Below are 18,198 nucleotides of genomic sequence, written 5' to 3'. Positions count from 1 at the left end.
ATTTATTGTTAATATTATACCTAGATTATTTATGAAAGTTTAGATATTAGACAAAGCTAGCCATCATTTTAAGCTATTTTCCTGTTATCCACTTTTATAGCCTGTGAATATCATGTGTTTACCTAAGTTAACCTAAGTTAGAACCTTCACGTTAAGTATGTGGGTATTTTGCTGATAACATAAAAGTTACAGATGTTTTTATCGAATGAACAGCATTAAATTAGTCCTACTTATCAAGGAGCTACATAAAGATCATTCTGTTTTTAAGTTGGGGTTATAATTTTGTGACCTTATAACATCTAGCAGAGAAACATACAAAACTGTTTCAGGAGTAAACCCAAAAATGTATGGGCAAGATGTATGTTGACAATTTTGAAGACATTTCTATTTTTATTTTACCAATGATGTTAAGGCCAGCTTATTTGTTAAAGATATACATAAGTCACATGAACTAAAAGGAATTTGAGTTAATTACTGTATATTTTATATGAGTGCTCCTTTAAGTTAATCTGAAGAGAATTTCTTAAGGGATTTTTGGCCAGACTTTACATGTAGACACAATACATAAAATATAAAACATGTACAAATGTGGAAACATACCTAAACACACACATATGTACACACACACACAAAGACGCTGTAGCGTTTGTTTTAGAATTTTAGTCATGGGAGAGTAATACAGACTCACAAATTTATAAAGGAGAGTTAGATCCAAATTATATGTCTGACAAAATGAGACTTGTTTACATGACTAAACTTTATTTTCTCTGCTAGGTACTTTCTCTAATTGAGACTGTGGACCAAAATTTTTGGTAAAGTAGCTTTCATAGCAGATTGATTTTTTAAAAAACAAACAAAACACTCTTTTTCTTTTTTCAGTTTTAAATAAGCTTAGGATTAAGTATTCCAATGCTTACATTTAGCTAGGACTGGCTAAATTGTATAAGAAAACAAAATCTCCAAGTAGACTTGCATTTTTAATAACAAATCTCCTCTTTTGTGTGCTGGCCTGGTTTGCTTACTAGTCAATGAAGGTAGGGAAGCATTTGTGCAGGTTTCTTTTTTGGCTTTTTTCGCCCTGCCTTGTAGACAAAGCAAAATGTTTATGTTGGAGAGAGATACCTTATAATGTTGATCTGAGCTCAAGATTTTGACTCATTTGATCTGGAAGCCTCACTTTTATGAACATTTACTTAGTTCTTTTTCTTGTAGACTAATAATCCTTCAATTAACTGTCCCATCACTATAAGTGATTGTTAGCCAGGCAATCCTAAATGGACATTTCTGAAAAATGTTCAGGTTGCTGTAATTTGTCAAGCCATTAATTTGAAAGCCCTTTAAGACGTTTTTATTCTTGGCTGGAATGCTGTAAACAATGAGTTTTATTTCAGCATCAGTAGAAAAGTCAGCAGATTCAGAGTAGGCTGGAAAAATCATAGAGGACTTAGAAGGCTCTACATGTCAACTCTATAGTTAGAAGCTTTTGAAAGCGTTTGAGAATGACCATTTCAGCTGTGAATGTTTTAAACATAATTTTCCCATTGGTTTAAAAATGTGCTCCAAAATGGCCCATAATGCTAGCTCAAATCCCAGAAAACCTAACATTCCTTCATGTTTGAGAATCCCATTTTGTTCTTATTAATCTCTTGAGAGCAAAGACAATCCCATTAACCCTGTCAGCAAATATCAGGAGTGTAGACTGGTGTTTTAGATGGTAGTGACCATCCTAGTAGCTTTTAGAATCTGCGTCTACCATTAGAATGTTTTCTTACTCTGAGAATGTTTTTAGAAGCAAGCAAGGGGAAAGAGCCAAATCATTTAAAAATGCACATAAGCAAGCCAAAATGAAACCAAAATCAGAGTGTTCACAAAAACTTTAACCCAGGCATGCAGACCAAACAAAATATTAAACTAGGCATGCAGGCCATGTGAATTCACCAGAAATACATGCCTCAGACACAGGATATAAATTATGTAGAATCCAGGATACTCAAACCAGAAGGGTAGTTGTCTTTATACCAGAAAGGGCTTGTCATAAAAGAAAGTCTTATCATTCTAGGAGAGAGATAAGGTTCTTTATTAAGGTGGCCTTACAACCAAAACAAACCCCATATGAAGTCATAAACCACTCACCAAAGTGAGGGAGGATGAGAATCTGAGAAGAGATTCACTGGGGCATAAAAAGTAATTCATGGAAACAGAGAATGTAGAGGCCTCAGTTGTACCACATTTGATTCCAGGGGCTGCTGATTCTTCTGAAGTGAGCTCACTTTGATCCCACTTCTGACACCATTTATATCAATAACAGAGAGAAGCTGTCTAAAAGAAAATGGTATTTACTTGGGAATAGAGCATTCATGTGTGTTGGTAAATTGTGTATATATATATATTCATGGAAGCAAAGAATTATAAAGATTTTTAAAGGAGAATTAAGAGGATTATGTGATTGCTTCAGATAATTACTTTTGGCTACAAGGATTAATAACAAGCATGGTGCCAGTCTGAGGTCAGGCAGGCAGTTGCTGGGCAGACGTCTTTACAGAAACATTTTTTGTGTAGAACTGCAATGGCCTTTATGCAAGGTTGTGGTTTCTTTTTATCTTTTCTTTTCTTTCTTTCTTTCTTTCTTTCTTTTTTTTTTTTGAGACAGAGTCTCCCTCTATTTCCCTGGCTAGAGTACAGTGGTGTGATCTTGGCTTATTGCAACCTCTGCCTCCTAGGTTCAAGCAATTCTCTTGTCTCAGCCTCCAGAGTAGCTGAAATTACAGGCACGTGCCACCATGCCTGGCTAGTTCTTGGATTTTTAGTAGAGACAAGGTTCCGCCATGTTGGCCAGGATGGTCTCAAACTCCTAACCTCAGGTGATCCATCTGCCTCAGCCTCCTAAAGTGCTGGGGTTACAGGTATGAGCCACTGTGCCCAGCTGCCAGGTTGTGGTTTCTGCAGAGCCTTTTGTGATAGCCCTTGTTATCAGGCATTTGTACATGAGAACTCTCTCTTCATGGCCTTCCCTAGATGTATTTATTAAGGTGTTGTGTTTTTTTTGTTTTGTTTGTTTTTGTTGTTGTTGTTGTTGTTTTTTAACACAAGTGACCTCATTTTGATTTGGACAATGTTCATACTACATTCTAATCTTCTAATTGAGAACTGTTTCCTGGAAACCCAAACCTGAAACAGTGCCCTTGGAGCTGATACTAGATGAGAATGAACCAGATGGTTGAAAAGCTAGGAATAGGCCAGGTGCGGTGGGTGGCTCACGCCTGTAATCCCAACACTTTGGGAGCCCAAGGCGGGTGAATCACCTGAGGTCAGGAGTTCACGACCAGCCTGACCAATATGGTGAAACTCCATCTCTAATAAAATACAAAATTAGCCGGGCGTGGTGGCAGGCGCCTGTTATCCCAGCCACTTGTGAGACTGAGGCAGGAGAATTGCTTGAACCCGGCGGGGCGGAGGTTACAGCGAGCCAAGATCATGCCACTGCACTCCAGCCCGGATGACAGAGCGAGACTCCACCCCCCTCCCCAAGGAAAAAAAAAATAGGAACAAAAGATTCAAATAGAAAAAAATCAAAACCCTTGGGTTGGAAAACGCTTCACATGTTGATTATGTTTTGAATCAGAAGTGATGCCAGTGTACAATTGGACAGGCAGGACCATTCTGGCTGTTGTGAGGACAGTGAGTGGAAACAAGAAGACAAATTGGAGGCTTTGATAGTAGCTCAGGTAGGATATGATGGCACCATAGGCTGGTGGCACTGGAGATTGCAATATAAAGATTCAAAACAGGCCAGGTATGGTAGCTTACACCTGTCATCCCAGCACTTTGGGAGGCCGAGGCGGGTGATCACCTGAGGTCAGGAGTTCGAGATCAGCCTGGTCAACATGGTGAAACCCCGTCTATACTAAAATTACAAAAATTAACTGGGTGTGGTGGTGGGTACCCGTAATCTCAGGAGGCTAAGGCAGGAAAATTGTTTGAACCTGGGAGGTGGAGTTGTAGTGAGCTGAGACTGCACCGCTGCACTCCAGCCTAGGTGACAGAGTGAGACTCTGTCAAAAAAAAAAAAAAAAAAAAGATGCAAAATGTGTTTTAAGGTTATAACTGAAGACTTATGTATAGGTTAGATGTGGGATTGAGGGAAAAGGAAGAAACTAATGTCGCTGTTGGTTTAGTGGCTTGAGGAAATGGGGAGTTAGTTGACCAGTTATGAATACTGGAGATACTGGGGAAAAGTCACAGTTTGATTAGTTTATTGTTGGTTTTTAAATGAAAGTTTGGAAAATTAAGAGCTTACTTTTGGATATAGGAACTTCAGACTTCATCCAAGTAGAGATTTCAGATAAGCAGTTGCAAGCCTGAGGCTTAAGTCTGTGGAGAAGACAGTATAAGACACCTAGGGAGAAAATACCTACCACTATTTGGGATTTTTAAAAACTTAAATAGGTTTTTTTTTTTTTTTTTTTTTTTTCTTGAGACGGAGTCTCACTGTTGCCAGGCTGGAGTGCAGTGGTGTGATCTCAGCTCACTCTAACCTCCGCCTCCTGGGTTCAAGCAATTCTCGTGCCTCAGCCTCCTGAGTAGCTGGGACTACGAGTGCCCGCCACCACGCCTGGCTAATTTTTGTATTTTTAGTAGAGACGGGGTTTCACCATGTTGGCCAGGATGGTCTCGATCTCCTGACCTCGTGATCCACCTGCCTCAGTCTCCTAAAGTGCTGGGATTACAGGCATGAACCACCGCACCCAGCCCAATAGTATTTTTTTCTATTACACAAGATGTTTGCCTTTATTCACCATGTATAGGTTGTGTTAGAAGGAAAATATGCTTTAATTCTTAATGATATGGGCTTGAATCCCAACTCTTCCATTTAAGTATTGTGTTTCTTAAACTGTTTTCACCTCATTTTTTTAAAAAAAAAATCTAACCTAAATCTTCTTACTAGCTTGTATAAGTACTCAAGTTGGCTCCTAGGTACCCATGTCTGCTCCAGACAAGCAAATATTAATATGCCATCTCTCCTTGAAAGTTTAAATTTCAGGCTGGTTGGTTGCCTGGAAACCTTACCTCTAAGATGGGTTCAAGAAAAGTTATAATTTCATAGATTTTTTAGCTTCTACTTGTTGCTAGACTGGGAGTGATTCTTTTTCCACCTTCTTGTGTATTAAGCAGAAGCACTACTAGTCCACACATAAAAAATTTGAGATAAATATCCATGTGTGATTTTCAATGGACAATTCTCTAAATTAGGCCAAAGACATTAACTGAAGAAGATTGTGGCATTATAAGTTCAAGATGGAAACTGAAACAAAGCAGTCATCCATTGGATCAACAGATGATTGGATAAAGAAATAATTATGGTATAAGCCGGGCACAGTGGCTCACACCTGTAATCCCAGCACTTTGGGAGGCCAAGGCGGGTGGATTACCTGAGGTCAGGAGTTCGAGACCAGCCTGACTAACATGGTGAAACCTCGTCTCTACTAAAAATACAAAATTAGCCAGGCACGGTGGTGCATGCCTGTAATCCCAGCTACTCGGGAGGCTGAGGCAGGAGAATCGCTTGAACCCAGGAGGTGGAGGTTGCAATGAGCCAAGATCGTGCCACTGCACTCTAGCCTGTGCAATAAGAGTGAAACTCTGTCTCAAAAAACAATTTTAAAAATTAAAAATAATAATAATTGTGGTATGTACACACGATGGAATACTACTCAGCCATAAAAAAAAAATGAAATCATGTATTTTGTAGTAACATGGATGAAACTGGAGACCACTCTCTTAAGTGAAACAACCCAGCAACAGAAAGTCAAATTCTGCATGTTCCCACTTATTAGTGACAGCTAAATAATATGTATACATGGACATACAGTGTGGAATGACAGACATTGGAGACTCAGAAGGGTGGGATTGTGGGAGATGCATGAAGGATGAAAAATCACTTGAAGCAGTGTTTATTATTTGGGTCATGGTTACACTAAAAGCCCAGACCTCACCACTATACCATATATCTGTGTAACAAAATGGCACCTGTACCCCTTAAATTTATACGCATAAAGTAAAATAGAAAAGAAAGCAGTAATGAATAAGATTGCTCAGGGAATGTTTGTATATCTACTGTGACATTCTAAACCTTGTGTTATGCCTTCAAATATTTCTTTTCATAGTTTCATTCCTTTACACTTTGATTTTTCTTCTCATAACTGATGATGTATTGTGTCTTTGATAGCTGGTATGAGTGCATGTTCTTTCAATGTGATTGTGATAAAGTTAGTATTTGTGGGATTTTTCCCATAGGTATTCCAAATGCACAACACTACCAAAGTAGCTGTAAATGACTTGTCTTTGAATTTATATGAGGGGCAGATCACTGTTCTTCTAGGACATAATGGGGCAGGAAAATCCACCACTCTATCCATTCTCTCAGGTAGGTGTTCCACTCTGTTAAAAAAAAAAAAACTGTAGATAAAGCAATGAGAGTTTTGTATATCCTCTTGATGTTCACAGTTTAGTGATTTCTGCGATATATACTTTAATAATCTCCTTTATTTTCAAGTTTGCAAATAATTGTTATAAAATTTAAAATTAGTATTTATTTTGGGGAAGAGGAAAGAGGACATTACATAATGATAAAAAGGTCAATCTACCAAGAAAACATAACTATTCTTAATATGAATGCAGTCAAAGAACAGAGCATCAAAATGCTCAAAGCAAAAACTGATAGACTTGAAAAAAGAAATAGAAACATTTGCAATTATAGTTGGAGACTTCAACACCACTCTTCTGGCAATTGATAGAACCAGTAAACAGAAATTATTAAAGTTACTGAAAAACTTAACAGCACTGTTACTCAAAACAATCTAATTGACATTTATAGAAAATTCCACTCAGCAGAATACACTTTTTTTTTTTCTTTTTTTTTTTTGAGATGGAGTCTCGCTCTGTCACCAGGCTGGAGTGCAGTGGCGCAATCTCAGCTCACTGCAACCTCCGCCTCCCAGGTTCAAGCAATTCTCATGATTACAGGCATGCACCACCATGCCCAGCTGATTTGTGTATTTTTAATAGACACAGGGTTTTGCCATGTTTCCCAGGCTGGTCTCAAACTCCTGAGCTCAAGCGATCCACCCACCTCGGCCTCCCAAAGTATTGAGATTACAGGTATGAGCCACTGCGCCCGGCCTGCAGTAAGTGAATAGTTTCTAGTGTGTAACATTTTAATTCCTTTAATAATTTTTCTCATTATATAGTTTTGAGTTATTTTCTTAGTAGTTGCCCTGGGGCTTACCACATACACCTTAACTTAAGGCAATGCACAGCTTAAAACAGAATTCATAAATGTCAAATGGCTGATGGGCAATGCTGGCACGTTGTAATATGACACTCTCTCATGTTTTTATTACTCAAATGATTTGCACTTTTTCATACACATTGAAACATAGAACATACAGTTAAATAGGAAATTACAAAATAAATTACTTCTAAGTTCATCACCTCAAAAATAACTGTCAGTGTTTTGTAGCATTTTCTTCTGTGTGAAATATTGCTAATGCTAATGAGTCATCTGTATGTAAATTTCAAAGTTGATATGCTAATGAGCAGTTTGTGTCCACGTTCCCTTATGAAAACTAAGTTTCTGTTATGTTTTCTGCTTGATTCCAGGTCTCTATCCTCCCACAAGTGGAAATGCCTATATTAATGGATACAGTATCTCAAAGCAGATGGTCCAGATTAGGAAATCGCTGGGCTTGTGTCCCCAGCAGAACCTGTTGTTTAATTACTTGACGGTATCAGAACACCTTCATTTCTATTCTGTGGTAAGCAAAAGAAAGTTTCCTTTTCCCCCAGTCTATTCATGTGCTTCAGGTAGATTAGCTACTACGAATATTCTTATTCTTACAAAGTTCGAAATTGATTTTAATGAATTCTTTAAACATAAAGAAAAGCAAAGGGAATAAATTACTACATGAATGATGTAAGAGAAAAGCTGGTGTAATATGTTTCTAAGAGTAAAGTTGGAAGCACCAAGTAAACTCTGGCTCCTTTTTCTAGATAAAAGGAGTACATGGAAAGATGACGCCTACTGAAATTGACCGCATGCTGGCTACTTTTAACCTGCTAGAAAAGCGTAACAAATTGTCAAAGTCACTGAGTGGAGGAATGAAGCGCAAACTCTCCATCATTATAGCACTTATAGGGGGCTCCAAGGTAAACAAACAAACAAACAAAGCCAAATATGGATTCCCACTGCATTCTGCAGCTACTCTAAAAGAATCAGCTGACACAAATTTGAGAACTGCTATGGAGCTAACGTTCTAAATATAACCTCCTAAATGAAAATCAGATGGGATTGACATTGTCGATCTCGTTGGTATAAAATGGCCATAGGTTTGAAATTATTCCAGCATTCCTAATTCAGTTTTTTCTAAACTTTTTTTTGAGACAGGGTCTTGCTCTGTCACCCAGGCTGGAGTGCAGTGGCACAATCATGGCTTAAAGCAACCTTAACCTACCTGACTCAAGCAATCTTCCCTGCTCAGCCTCCCAGATAGCTGGAACTACAGGCACATGCCACCACACCCAGCTAACTTTTTATTAATTTTTTAAGTTTTTTGTAGAGATAGGGTCTCACTATGTTGCCCTAACTTTTGGGCTCAAGTGATCCTCCACTTTGGCCTCCCAAAGTGCTGAGATTACAGGTGTGAGCCACTGCACTTAGCCTCTAAACTTATTATCTTAGCCTAGTTGAACCAAGTGAAAAAGCAAAATCAAAGTAAGCTCCATGACTGGTAAGACAATAGTGGTACCAGTATATAATATTTAACAATGGTCATGGATTTGTTTTTCTGGTCTTCAGGTAGTGATACTTGATGAGCCAACGTCTGGCATGGACCCAGTCTCAAGGAGGGTCACCTGGGATCTCCTGCAGCATTTTAAACTTGATCGTACCATCCTACTGACCACCCACTACATGGATGAAGCTGATGTTCTGGGTGACCGCATAGCCATCATGGTCAAGGGATCCGTGCGGTGCTGTGGCTCTTCAATTTTCCTGAAAAAAATATATGGTCTGTCTCTCCTTGATTATTCTCAGGATATTGATGCCTTCATAACATTCCTCAAACATATGTTTTATTGTTTTTTTCTAGGTACCCAAAACTTCAGTGATTCCTTCTGTTCTATTAATTAGTATTCAACTATGAGCTTTTTGAAATAATACTCCTTTTTTTCAAAATTGTTTCCCTCTTTTGTGTTTATTGTTTTATCCAAAATTTCTGTTCAGTTTTTCCATATGGCTTCTACTTAAATTTTAATTTGCCCAAATGCATGTGTGCTTTCAAAGAGTTAGATAGACAGACAGACAGGTTGATGGATTATAAGGGAAACGTAGTGAATCAAACATCTGCTGTTTCTTGTTTTTCAAAGAAGTACTAAATTGCTTCTATATGAGTGGAATAATTTATTACAATATGAAAAATTTTTCTAAACTGTAAAATACCAAATATGTCCTAATAGCTTCCTTACCTTTTTAAGGCCATTATTCAAAATTACCTATACATCAGTCTTCTTTGACTCTTTATATATAATTTTGACACGAAATAGTTCCATGATTCCAGAAAGTATTTTTAGAGCCTGTTTTCATCAATTCACCTCTCCCAGAGGCAATTACTTTCTGATTTTATTACGATACATTAGTTTTGCCTGTTGTTGAATGTCATATAAATGAATTATATATTATAATTTTGTTCCTGGTTTCTTCAGCACAATACGTTTGAGATTAATCTATATTGTTGCATGGATCAATTGTACATAACTTCAAATCTTCATAGATTTTTATGTTGTTTTAGGTCATTTCTATCATATGATATATGAATTCAAATATCATAAGCAAATGTGCTATGAATTTAAAGATCTTTCTTGGTTAAAAATCCATCTTGTGAACTTAAAGATCTCTCTTGCTTAAAAATTCATCTTGGATAAAAATACTTAGTAGTGGAATATTTTGGTACTTACTGGTGGGGTTCTTGGTCATAAATTATGTGTGTGATGTTTTGAAAGGTTCTTCAAAGTGCTTGTAATATTTTATACCAGTCAGCGTGTTTGAGAATTCCACTTACTCCATACCCACACCAACACTTTGGTTTGCCTTTTGGGTTTTAGTCATTCTGGTGGGTGTGAAACAGTTATCTCAGTGTTTTTAATTTTCATTTCCCTGAAGAATAATTATATTGAGTTCATTTTCATGTATAAGTTGGCTATTTGCATAAATTCTTTTGTGAAGTGTTTAAGTCTTCTGCCCACTATTACAAGTTGGTTATCTTTTTGATTGAACATTTGTAGTTCTTTCACATATTCTTCATGTGAGTTCTTTGTCAGATATATGGTTGTGAATATTTATCCAAATGGGTTCCTTGCCTACTTATCTTAATCGTATCTTTTGATGAGTGTAAATGTTTAATTTTAAGGCTCATTTATTAATTTTTTTGAAGATTTTTGTGTCCTTTCTAGGATATCTTTGCTTACATAAAGGTTGCAGAGATCTCCTATATTTTCTTCTTGATACTTTACAGTTCTAGCTTCTAAAGGTTTATGACTTATTTCAAGTTGACTTTTGCAAATGGTGTTGATGTTGATTTTTTTCCCCCGTGAGTATCCAGAACCATTTACTGAAACACATTCCTTTTTCTAGTGAATTGCTTTGGCACCTTTGATAAAAATCAGCTGACTATCTATAAGTGGGTCTACTTTTGGTTTTTCTGTTGTTTCATTCATCCATAGGTCTATTCTTTTACAAATACAACAGTCATGAATACTGGATCTTTATAGTAAGTTCTGAAAATAGGTAACATAAGTCTGTCAACTTTTTTCTTGTTTTCCAAAATTGCTTGAGCTATTTTAGGCCCTTTATATTTCCCTATAGATCTTAGAGCCATTTTGTTAAATTCTACAAAAACTCTGGTTAAATATTGATTGGGATCTCTTTGAAGCTATGTATCATTTTGGGAAGAATGGTCATCTTCAATATTGAGTCTTCCAGTATATGAGCTTCATATTATTTATTGGTTTATTTAGGTTTTGTTTAGGCCATTTTTGGCTATATTTTGTTGTGTTCATTGTCAAGGTCTTTCATTAGATATATTCCAAAGTATTTCATTTTTATATTTATGCAAATGGTAGTATTTAATGTCATTTTCCAACGTTTCTTTTGTAGTATTTATATATACAATAATTTTATATTGACCTTGTATCTTGTAAACTTGTTTATTCATACATTAGGTCTGATGATACTTTTGTAGATTCTATGCACAATCCTATTACTTGTGAATCAGAAGATTTTGCTTCTTTCTCATCTTTATGCCTTTTATCTTTTTCTTTTGACTTATTGTCTTATATGGGACTTATAGCACATTCTTGAATAGGATTGATGAAAGTAGACAGACTTGCCTTGTTCCTTATCTTAGAGGGGAAATGTATAATGTTCATCATTAAGTATGAGATTTCCTGAAGGATTACTTGGAAGCCTGTTACCAGTTTAATGAATTTTCCTTTTTTGCTAGGAGATTTTCTTTCTTTTTTTAAGAAAGTTTTATTTTAAGTTCTAGAATACATGTGCAGGATGTGCAGGTTTGTTACATAGGTAAATGTGTGCCATGGTGGTTTGCTGCATCTATCACCCCATCACCTAGGTATTAAGCCACACATGCATTAGCTATTTATCCTAATGCTCTCCGTTCTCCTGTCCCCCATGACAGGCCCCAGTGTGTGTTGTTCCTCTCCCTGTGTCCGTGTGTTCTCATTGTTCAGCTCCCACTTTTAAGTAACAACATGGGGTGTTTGGTTTTCTGTTCCTGTGTGTGTTCGCTGAGGATAATGGCTTCCAGCTCCAACCATGTCTCTGCAAATGATATAATCTCATTCCTTTTTATGGCTATATAGTATTCCATGGTATATATGCACCACATTTTCTTTATCCAATCTATCACTGATGGGCATTTGGGTTGATTCCACGTATTTGCTATTGTGAATGGTGCTGCAATGAACGTGTACATGCATGTGTCTTTATAATAGAATGATTTATAATCCTTTGGGTACACACCCAGTAATGGGACTTGAGGAAGTGCCACACTGTCTTCCGAAATGGTAGCACTAATTTACATTCCCACCAACAGTGTAAAAGCATTCCTATTTCTCCACAGCCTTGCCAGCATCTGTTTCTTGACTTTTTAATAATGGCCATTCTGATTGGTGTGAGATGGTATCTCATTGTGGTTTTGATTTGCATTTCCCTAATGATCAGTGACATTGAGCTTTTTTTCATATGTTTATTGGCTGTATAAATGTCTTCTTTTGAGAAGTGTCTGTTCATGTCCTTTGCCTACTTTCTGATATTAGACCTTTGTCAGATGGATAGATTACAAAAATTTTCTCCCATTCTGTAGGTTATCTGTTCACCCTGATAATAGTTCCTTTTGCTGTGTAGAAGCTCTTTAGTTTAGATACCGTTTGTCAATTTTTGCATTTGTTGCAATTGCTTTTGATGTTTTTGTCATCAAACCTTTGCCTGTGCCTATGTCCCGAATGGTATTGCTGAGATTTTCTTCTATAGTTTTTATAAAAGTTTTAGGTTTTACATTTAAGTCTTTAATCCATCTTGAGTTAATTTTTGTATAAGGTGTAAGGAAGGGGTCCAGTTTCAATTTTCTGCATATGACTAGCCAGTTTTCTCAGCACATTTATTATAAGGAGATCCTTTACCCTTTGCTTGTTTTTGTCAGGTTTGCTGAAGATTAGATGGTTGTAGATGTGCGGTCTTACTTCTGAGATCTCTTCTATTCCATTGGTCTATGTGTCTGTTTTTGTATCAGTACCATGCTGTTTTGGTTACTGTAGCCTTGTAGTATAATTTGAAGTCAGGTAGCATGATGCCTCCAGCTTTGTTCTTTTTGCTTAGGATTGTCTTAACTATACAGGCTCGTTTTTGGCTTCATATAAATTTTAAAGTAGCTTTTTCTAATTCTCTGAAGAATGTCACTGGTAGTTTAATGGGAATAGCATTGAATCTATAAATTACTTTGAGCAGTATGGCCATTTTCACAATATTGATTCTTCCTGTCAACAAGGATGGAATGTTATTCCATTTGTTTGTGTTCTCTCTTATTTCCTGGAGATTGCTAGGAGGTTTTTAAAAATCTGTGGTAGATGTTGAATTTCATCAATGCTTTTTTTTCGTTTTTCTTTTTGGATCTAGTTGAATATTCATATTTTTTCTCTTTAATTTTGTTTGTATTCTGATTTACATTCATTTATGTTTGAAAGATAAAGCCAAGCTTTTATTCCTGGGATAAATCCTATTAGGCATTATGTATTACTTATAAATTGCAGGATTTGATTTGTAGATATTAAGTTCATCAGGGACTTTGGTCTATATTGTCTATAGTTTTCTTTTCTTGAAATCTCTGTCTAGTTTTGATATCAGGTTTATGTTGGCCTCATAAAATGAATTCAGAAGTGTTTCTTCTTTTTTGTCGTCTGTAAGCATTTATATAAGGCTCTACTATTTTTTTCTTAAGTGTTGGATAGAATTAACCAGTAAAGTGTCATCTGGGTCTCAAGATTACTATTTGGGAGAGTTTTACTAATTAAAAATCTATTTATTGGCCAGGTACAGCGGCTTACGCCTGTAATTCAGCACTTTGGGAGGCTGAGGCAGGCAGATCACTTGATCTCAGGAGTTTGAGACCAGCGATCTCAGAGGTTTGAGACCAGCCTGGCCAACATGGTGAAACCCGGTATCTACTAAAAACATAAAAATTAGCTAGGCATGGTGGTGCATGCCTGTATTCCCAGCTACTCAGGAGGCTGAGGCAGGAGAATCACTTGAATCCAGGAGGTGGAAGTTGCAGTGAGCCAACATCATGCCACTGCACTCCAGCCTGGGCGACAGAGTGAAAAAAAAAATATATATATATATGTGTGTGTGTGTGTGTGTGTGTGTGTGTGTGTGTATTTCTTTGAAAAATATAGGGCTATTTAGATTTTCCATCTTTTTTGTGAACTTTTTTATAACTTTAATTTTTTTAGATAACTAATATCCCCTTAATTATCCTTTAAATGTTTGTATTACGTATGTTAATGTCTTGACTTTCATTTCGGACACTGATTATTTGTGTTTTTCTCTTTTTTTTCTTGATCATTCTTGTTAATAATACATCTTATGAATAAGAAGAATTTTTAGCTGTATTATTTTTATCATTTTTCTGTTTTTTATTTAACTTATTTCGTTGTTCATCTTTATTATTTCACTTCTGTTTCTTAGTTTGGATTCATTCACTCATTTTCTACCTTTCTAAGATGGAATATTATTATTATTATTTACGAGAGGGTCTCATTCTCTCAACCAGGCTGGAGTGCAGTGGCGTGATCTCTGCTTACTGCAACTTCTGCCTGCTGAGTTCAAGCCATTCTTTTGCCGCAGCCTCCAAAGTAGCTAGGGTTACAGGCACATGCCACCATGCCACCACGCCACCACACCCAGCTATTAAGATGGAACATTAAATCATTGACTCTTAACCTTTCTTCTTTCAAATATAGGATCTAAAGCTATACCTTTCTTCCTAAGTCCTGTGTTAGCAACACCCCACAAATTTTAGTAGGTTGCATTTTTATTTTCATTCAGTTAAAATATACTGTTTCTTATGCCTAAAGCCCTTCCTTTGACATTTCTTGTAGCGTACTTTTGTGGGTAATGAATTATCTCATTTATGTTTGTCTCTACTTTTAAAATACATTTTTGCCATTTATAGAATTCTGTGTTGATTTTTGTGTGTAGTAGAGACAGGATTTTGCCATGTTGGCCAGTCTAGTCTTCAACTCCTGACCTCAGGTGATCCACCCGCCTCTGCCTCCCAAAGTGCTGGGATTATAGGCATAAGCCACCATGCCCGGCCAATTTCTTCAGTTTCTGAAAGGATTTTTATCTGACTTATTTACTACCTGGCATGTAGTAGACAACCAACAAATATCTCTTTAATGCATATTAATCTTGTCCTCTCAGATTTCAGTGTCAATAGGATGAGAAGCCAGATAATGAGGCTTTTCATCCTATCTCTGCTCTATCTGGTTATATAATCCAGGTCACTATCAGGCCCTAAGAGAAATAATGAAATTATAAAAGAAGTACTTATTAGGCTCCTTAGAATTGTAATTTAATGATCTCTGACATGCCCTATCTTCTAGCTTACCCAGGTAATGAAAGTCACATGTGATCTCACAAGTATGGGAAATACAAAATCATTTTATCTGTTCTTCTACATGGATTTTTCTCAGGTGTGGGATACCGCATTGTCATGGTGAAGACACCTGACTGTAATGTTGAAGAAGTCTCAAAATTAATTCATTATTATATACCAACAGCCACTTTGGAGAATGATGTTGGAACTGAGTTATCTTTTATTCTGCCCAAAAATTATGCACACAGGTATGGATCCAGAGAATGCTAAATGAGTAATTCTTAGAGAGCCAGAAATCATTGTTTCTTTTCCTAGTTTCTTCAGGCTTAACAAGTAGAGTTTATTTAACAAGACAAAAATCCTGTTACAGCTGCCATTTGCAGTGAACAGAGAGATGCACCTAATGGCTGTAGTTTTCTGGTGTTAATTGGGATAACTGATGAATGTTTTTGGTGCTCCTGGTGAGTTGAGTGAAGGGAAATATTAAGATAATGAGAGGAAAAAAATGGATGGCTTAATTAAACATGGCTCTTAGAGTCAGGATGACATGAACCGAGAGGAAATAGGCAGCTTGGATTCACCAGTTAGCCAAGTTACTCATGAAAGGGAGTCAAAGAATAATAACTTTTCCTGTGATAACTATCCTAAAAAAGAGAAAAAGAAACTAAGAGTATTCATTGGTAACTTTCAGAGTATGATATTTTTAGCTTCTTGCCACATACAGTTACATAGTTGCTTTGGTATTCTCTAGATTCAAGCCAGTTGTTATATTCACAAAGAATATGGGAGATGGGGGACTTTAATTTTTTTTTTTTCCAGAACAACAGGAATGTGTCATAAAAGAAACAGTAAAGGAAGAAGAACTGTGCCATTTGAGTTCTGTTCACTCAGAAAATCAGGAAGTTCAGCCTGCTGTGGTAGCTCACACCTGTAGACCCAGCACTTTGGGAGGCCGAGGCAGGCAGATCACCTGAGGTCAGGAATTTGAGACCAGCCTGGCCAACATGGTGAAACTCCGTCTCTACTAAAAATACAGAAATTAGACAGGCATGGTGGCAGGTGCCTGTAATCCCAGCTATTCGGGAGGCTGAGGTGGGATAATTGCTTGAACCCGGGAGATGGAGGTTGCAGTGAGCCAAGATTGCGCCATTGTGCTCCAATCTAGGTGACAAGAGCAAAACTCTGTCTCAAAAAAATAAAAAAGAAAGAAAGAAAAGAAAATTGGGAAGTTCTTGAACCAGCAGCTTGGGGCAGCTAATCAGGCAGTGGAGTGGAACCAAGACCCTAGTCATAAGTTGGAGTAGAAGAATTAAATACAGTGAAAAACTGGAAATAATATTCTAGATATGTCTCCTTAGTGATACAAGGCAGTTGACTCATTCAGCCCAGGTGGGAAGCAGGTTTTATGTTGGTGCCTTAGCCCAGGGTTGTAGTCATGATCCACCAGGAGCTACAGAATCCATCTGAAGGAGAGACACAGATAAAGAGTTTGCTTGAGCTTGCTTGAGCTTGCCACACTATCTGCCTATCCTGATTTGTATGGCCACAAACGGCATTCTCAGACAAGAACAGAAACACCATGTTGAGATTCTAAGACAGGAAATGTGAGAACGTGGAAGCAGATGATATGGTGAGACCACATCATCTTACTAATCGTTTGCACTCAGAAGAAAGAAATAGGAAGATACTCTAGAAGGTGAAGAACTGATTGTAGATTTCTGGGCTGTAGATATAGAATGACACACACAGTACAAAATAAAATGAAAATCATGAATTTAGGGATGTATATATTTGCTCAGGATGACGTTTTCTCTAACAGGGAGAGTTGTTTATATACTTTAAGTTCTGGGATATATACGCAGAATGTGCAGGTTTGTTACATATGTATACATGTGCCATGTTGATTTGCTGCACCCATCAACCCGTCATCTACATTAGGTATTTCTCCTAACGCTATCCCTCCCCCAGCCCCCCACCCCCTAACAGGCCCCGGTGTGTGATGTTCCCCTCCCTGTGTCCAAGTGTTCTCATTGTTCAACTCCCACTTATGAGTGAGAACATGTGGTTCTAACAGGGAGAATTTATTATTATTATTATTATTACACTTTAAGTTCTGGGGTACATATGCAGAACATGCAGGTTTATCACATAGGTATACATGTGCCATTGTGGTTTTGCTTCACCCATCAGCCCATCACCTACATTAGGTATTTCTCCTAATGTTATCCCTCCCTTAGCCCCCCCACAGCCCCACAGGCCCTGGTGTGAGATTCCCCTATGGGGAGAGTTTTAAGCTAAAAGAATTGGGATGAAGAAAATATAAGAAAAAGAAATACCTATAAATCTAGTTATTTCAGGGCATAATATGAAAAGAATGAAATGATGGTTAAATACTCAGTGATTTCTACCCCAACTAAAATTTTGATACCTAACAGCAATTGAGCACTTGGTTTCTATCAGACATTGTTCTAATATGTATTTATTTGCCTGAATAAATACTATGGAACAGAAAAGTAGTAATCTTTCATCATATATACCTGTATTTCAATTCATTGAATATATCTCACAAGGAAAGTCATCTTGAAATTTTAAAACGAACTGGGCCTGGTGGCTCACACCTGTAATCTTAGCACTTTGGGAGGCCAAAGCGGGCAGATCACTTGAGCCCAGGAAATTGAGGCTGCAGTGAGCTTAGATCACGCCACTGCACTCCAGCCTGGGTGACAGAGTGAGACACTGTCTCAAAAAAACAAAAAAAGAAAAAATTACATATATGTATTTATTTTGAGATGGAGTTTTGCTCTTGTTGCCCAGGCTGGAGTGTAGTGGCACAATCTTGGCTCACTGCAACCTCCACCTTCCAGTTTCAAGCAATTCTCCTACCTCAGCCTCCCAAGTAGCCGGGATTACAGGTGCATGCCACCACACCCAGCTTTTTTTTTTTTTTTTTTTTTTTTTTTTTTTTTTTTTA

General features: G+C 37.2%; 1 protein-coding gene across 1 annotated transcript in view; it reads left to right on the top strand.

Moving 5' to 3' along the window:
- The window catches only part of LOC112613890 (ATP-binding cassette sub-family A member 3-like), a 180,928-nt gene that overhangs the window by 82,872 nt on the left and 79,858 nt on the right, over nucleotides 1-18,198 (top strand). Inside the window, exons 11-15 of the mRNA XM_025369761.1 lie at nucleotides 6,295-6,424; nucleotides 7,660-7,814; nucleotides 8,050-8,205; nucleotides 8,855-9,065; nucleotides 15,325-15,475. Of these exons, the coding sequence (XP_025225546.1) occupies nucleotides 6,295-6,424; nucleotides 7,660-7,814; nucleotides 8,050-8,205; nucleotides 8,855-9,065; nucleotides 15,325-15,475 (803 nt within the window). The remainder of the gene's footprint in view (nucleotides 1-6,294; nucleotides 6,425-7,659; nucleotides 7,815-8,049; nucleotides 8,206-8,854; nucleotides 9,066-15,324; nucleotides 15,476-18,198) is intronic.

Source organism: Theropithecus gelada, chromosome 20 (assembly GCF_003255815.1).
Source record: "Theropithecus gelada isolate Dixy chromosome 20, Tgel_1.0, whole genome shotgun sequence".
Taxonomy (NCBI): Eukaryota; Metazoa; Chordata; class Mammalia; order Primates; family Cercopithecidae; genus Theropithecus; species Theropithecus gelada.
The sequence above is the reverse complement of the archived record's forward strand: the minus strand, read 5'-3'. Positions and strand labels throughout refer to the sequence as shown.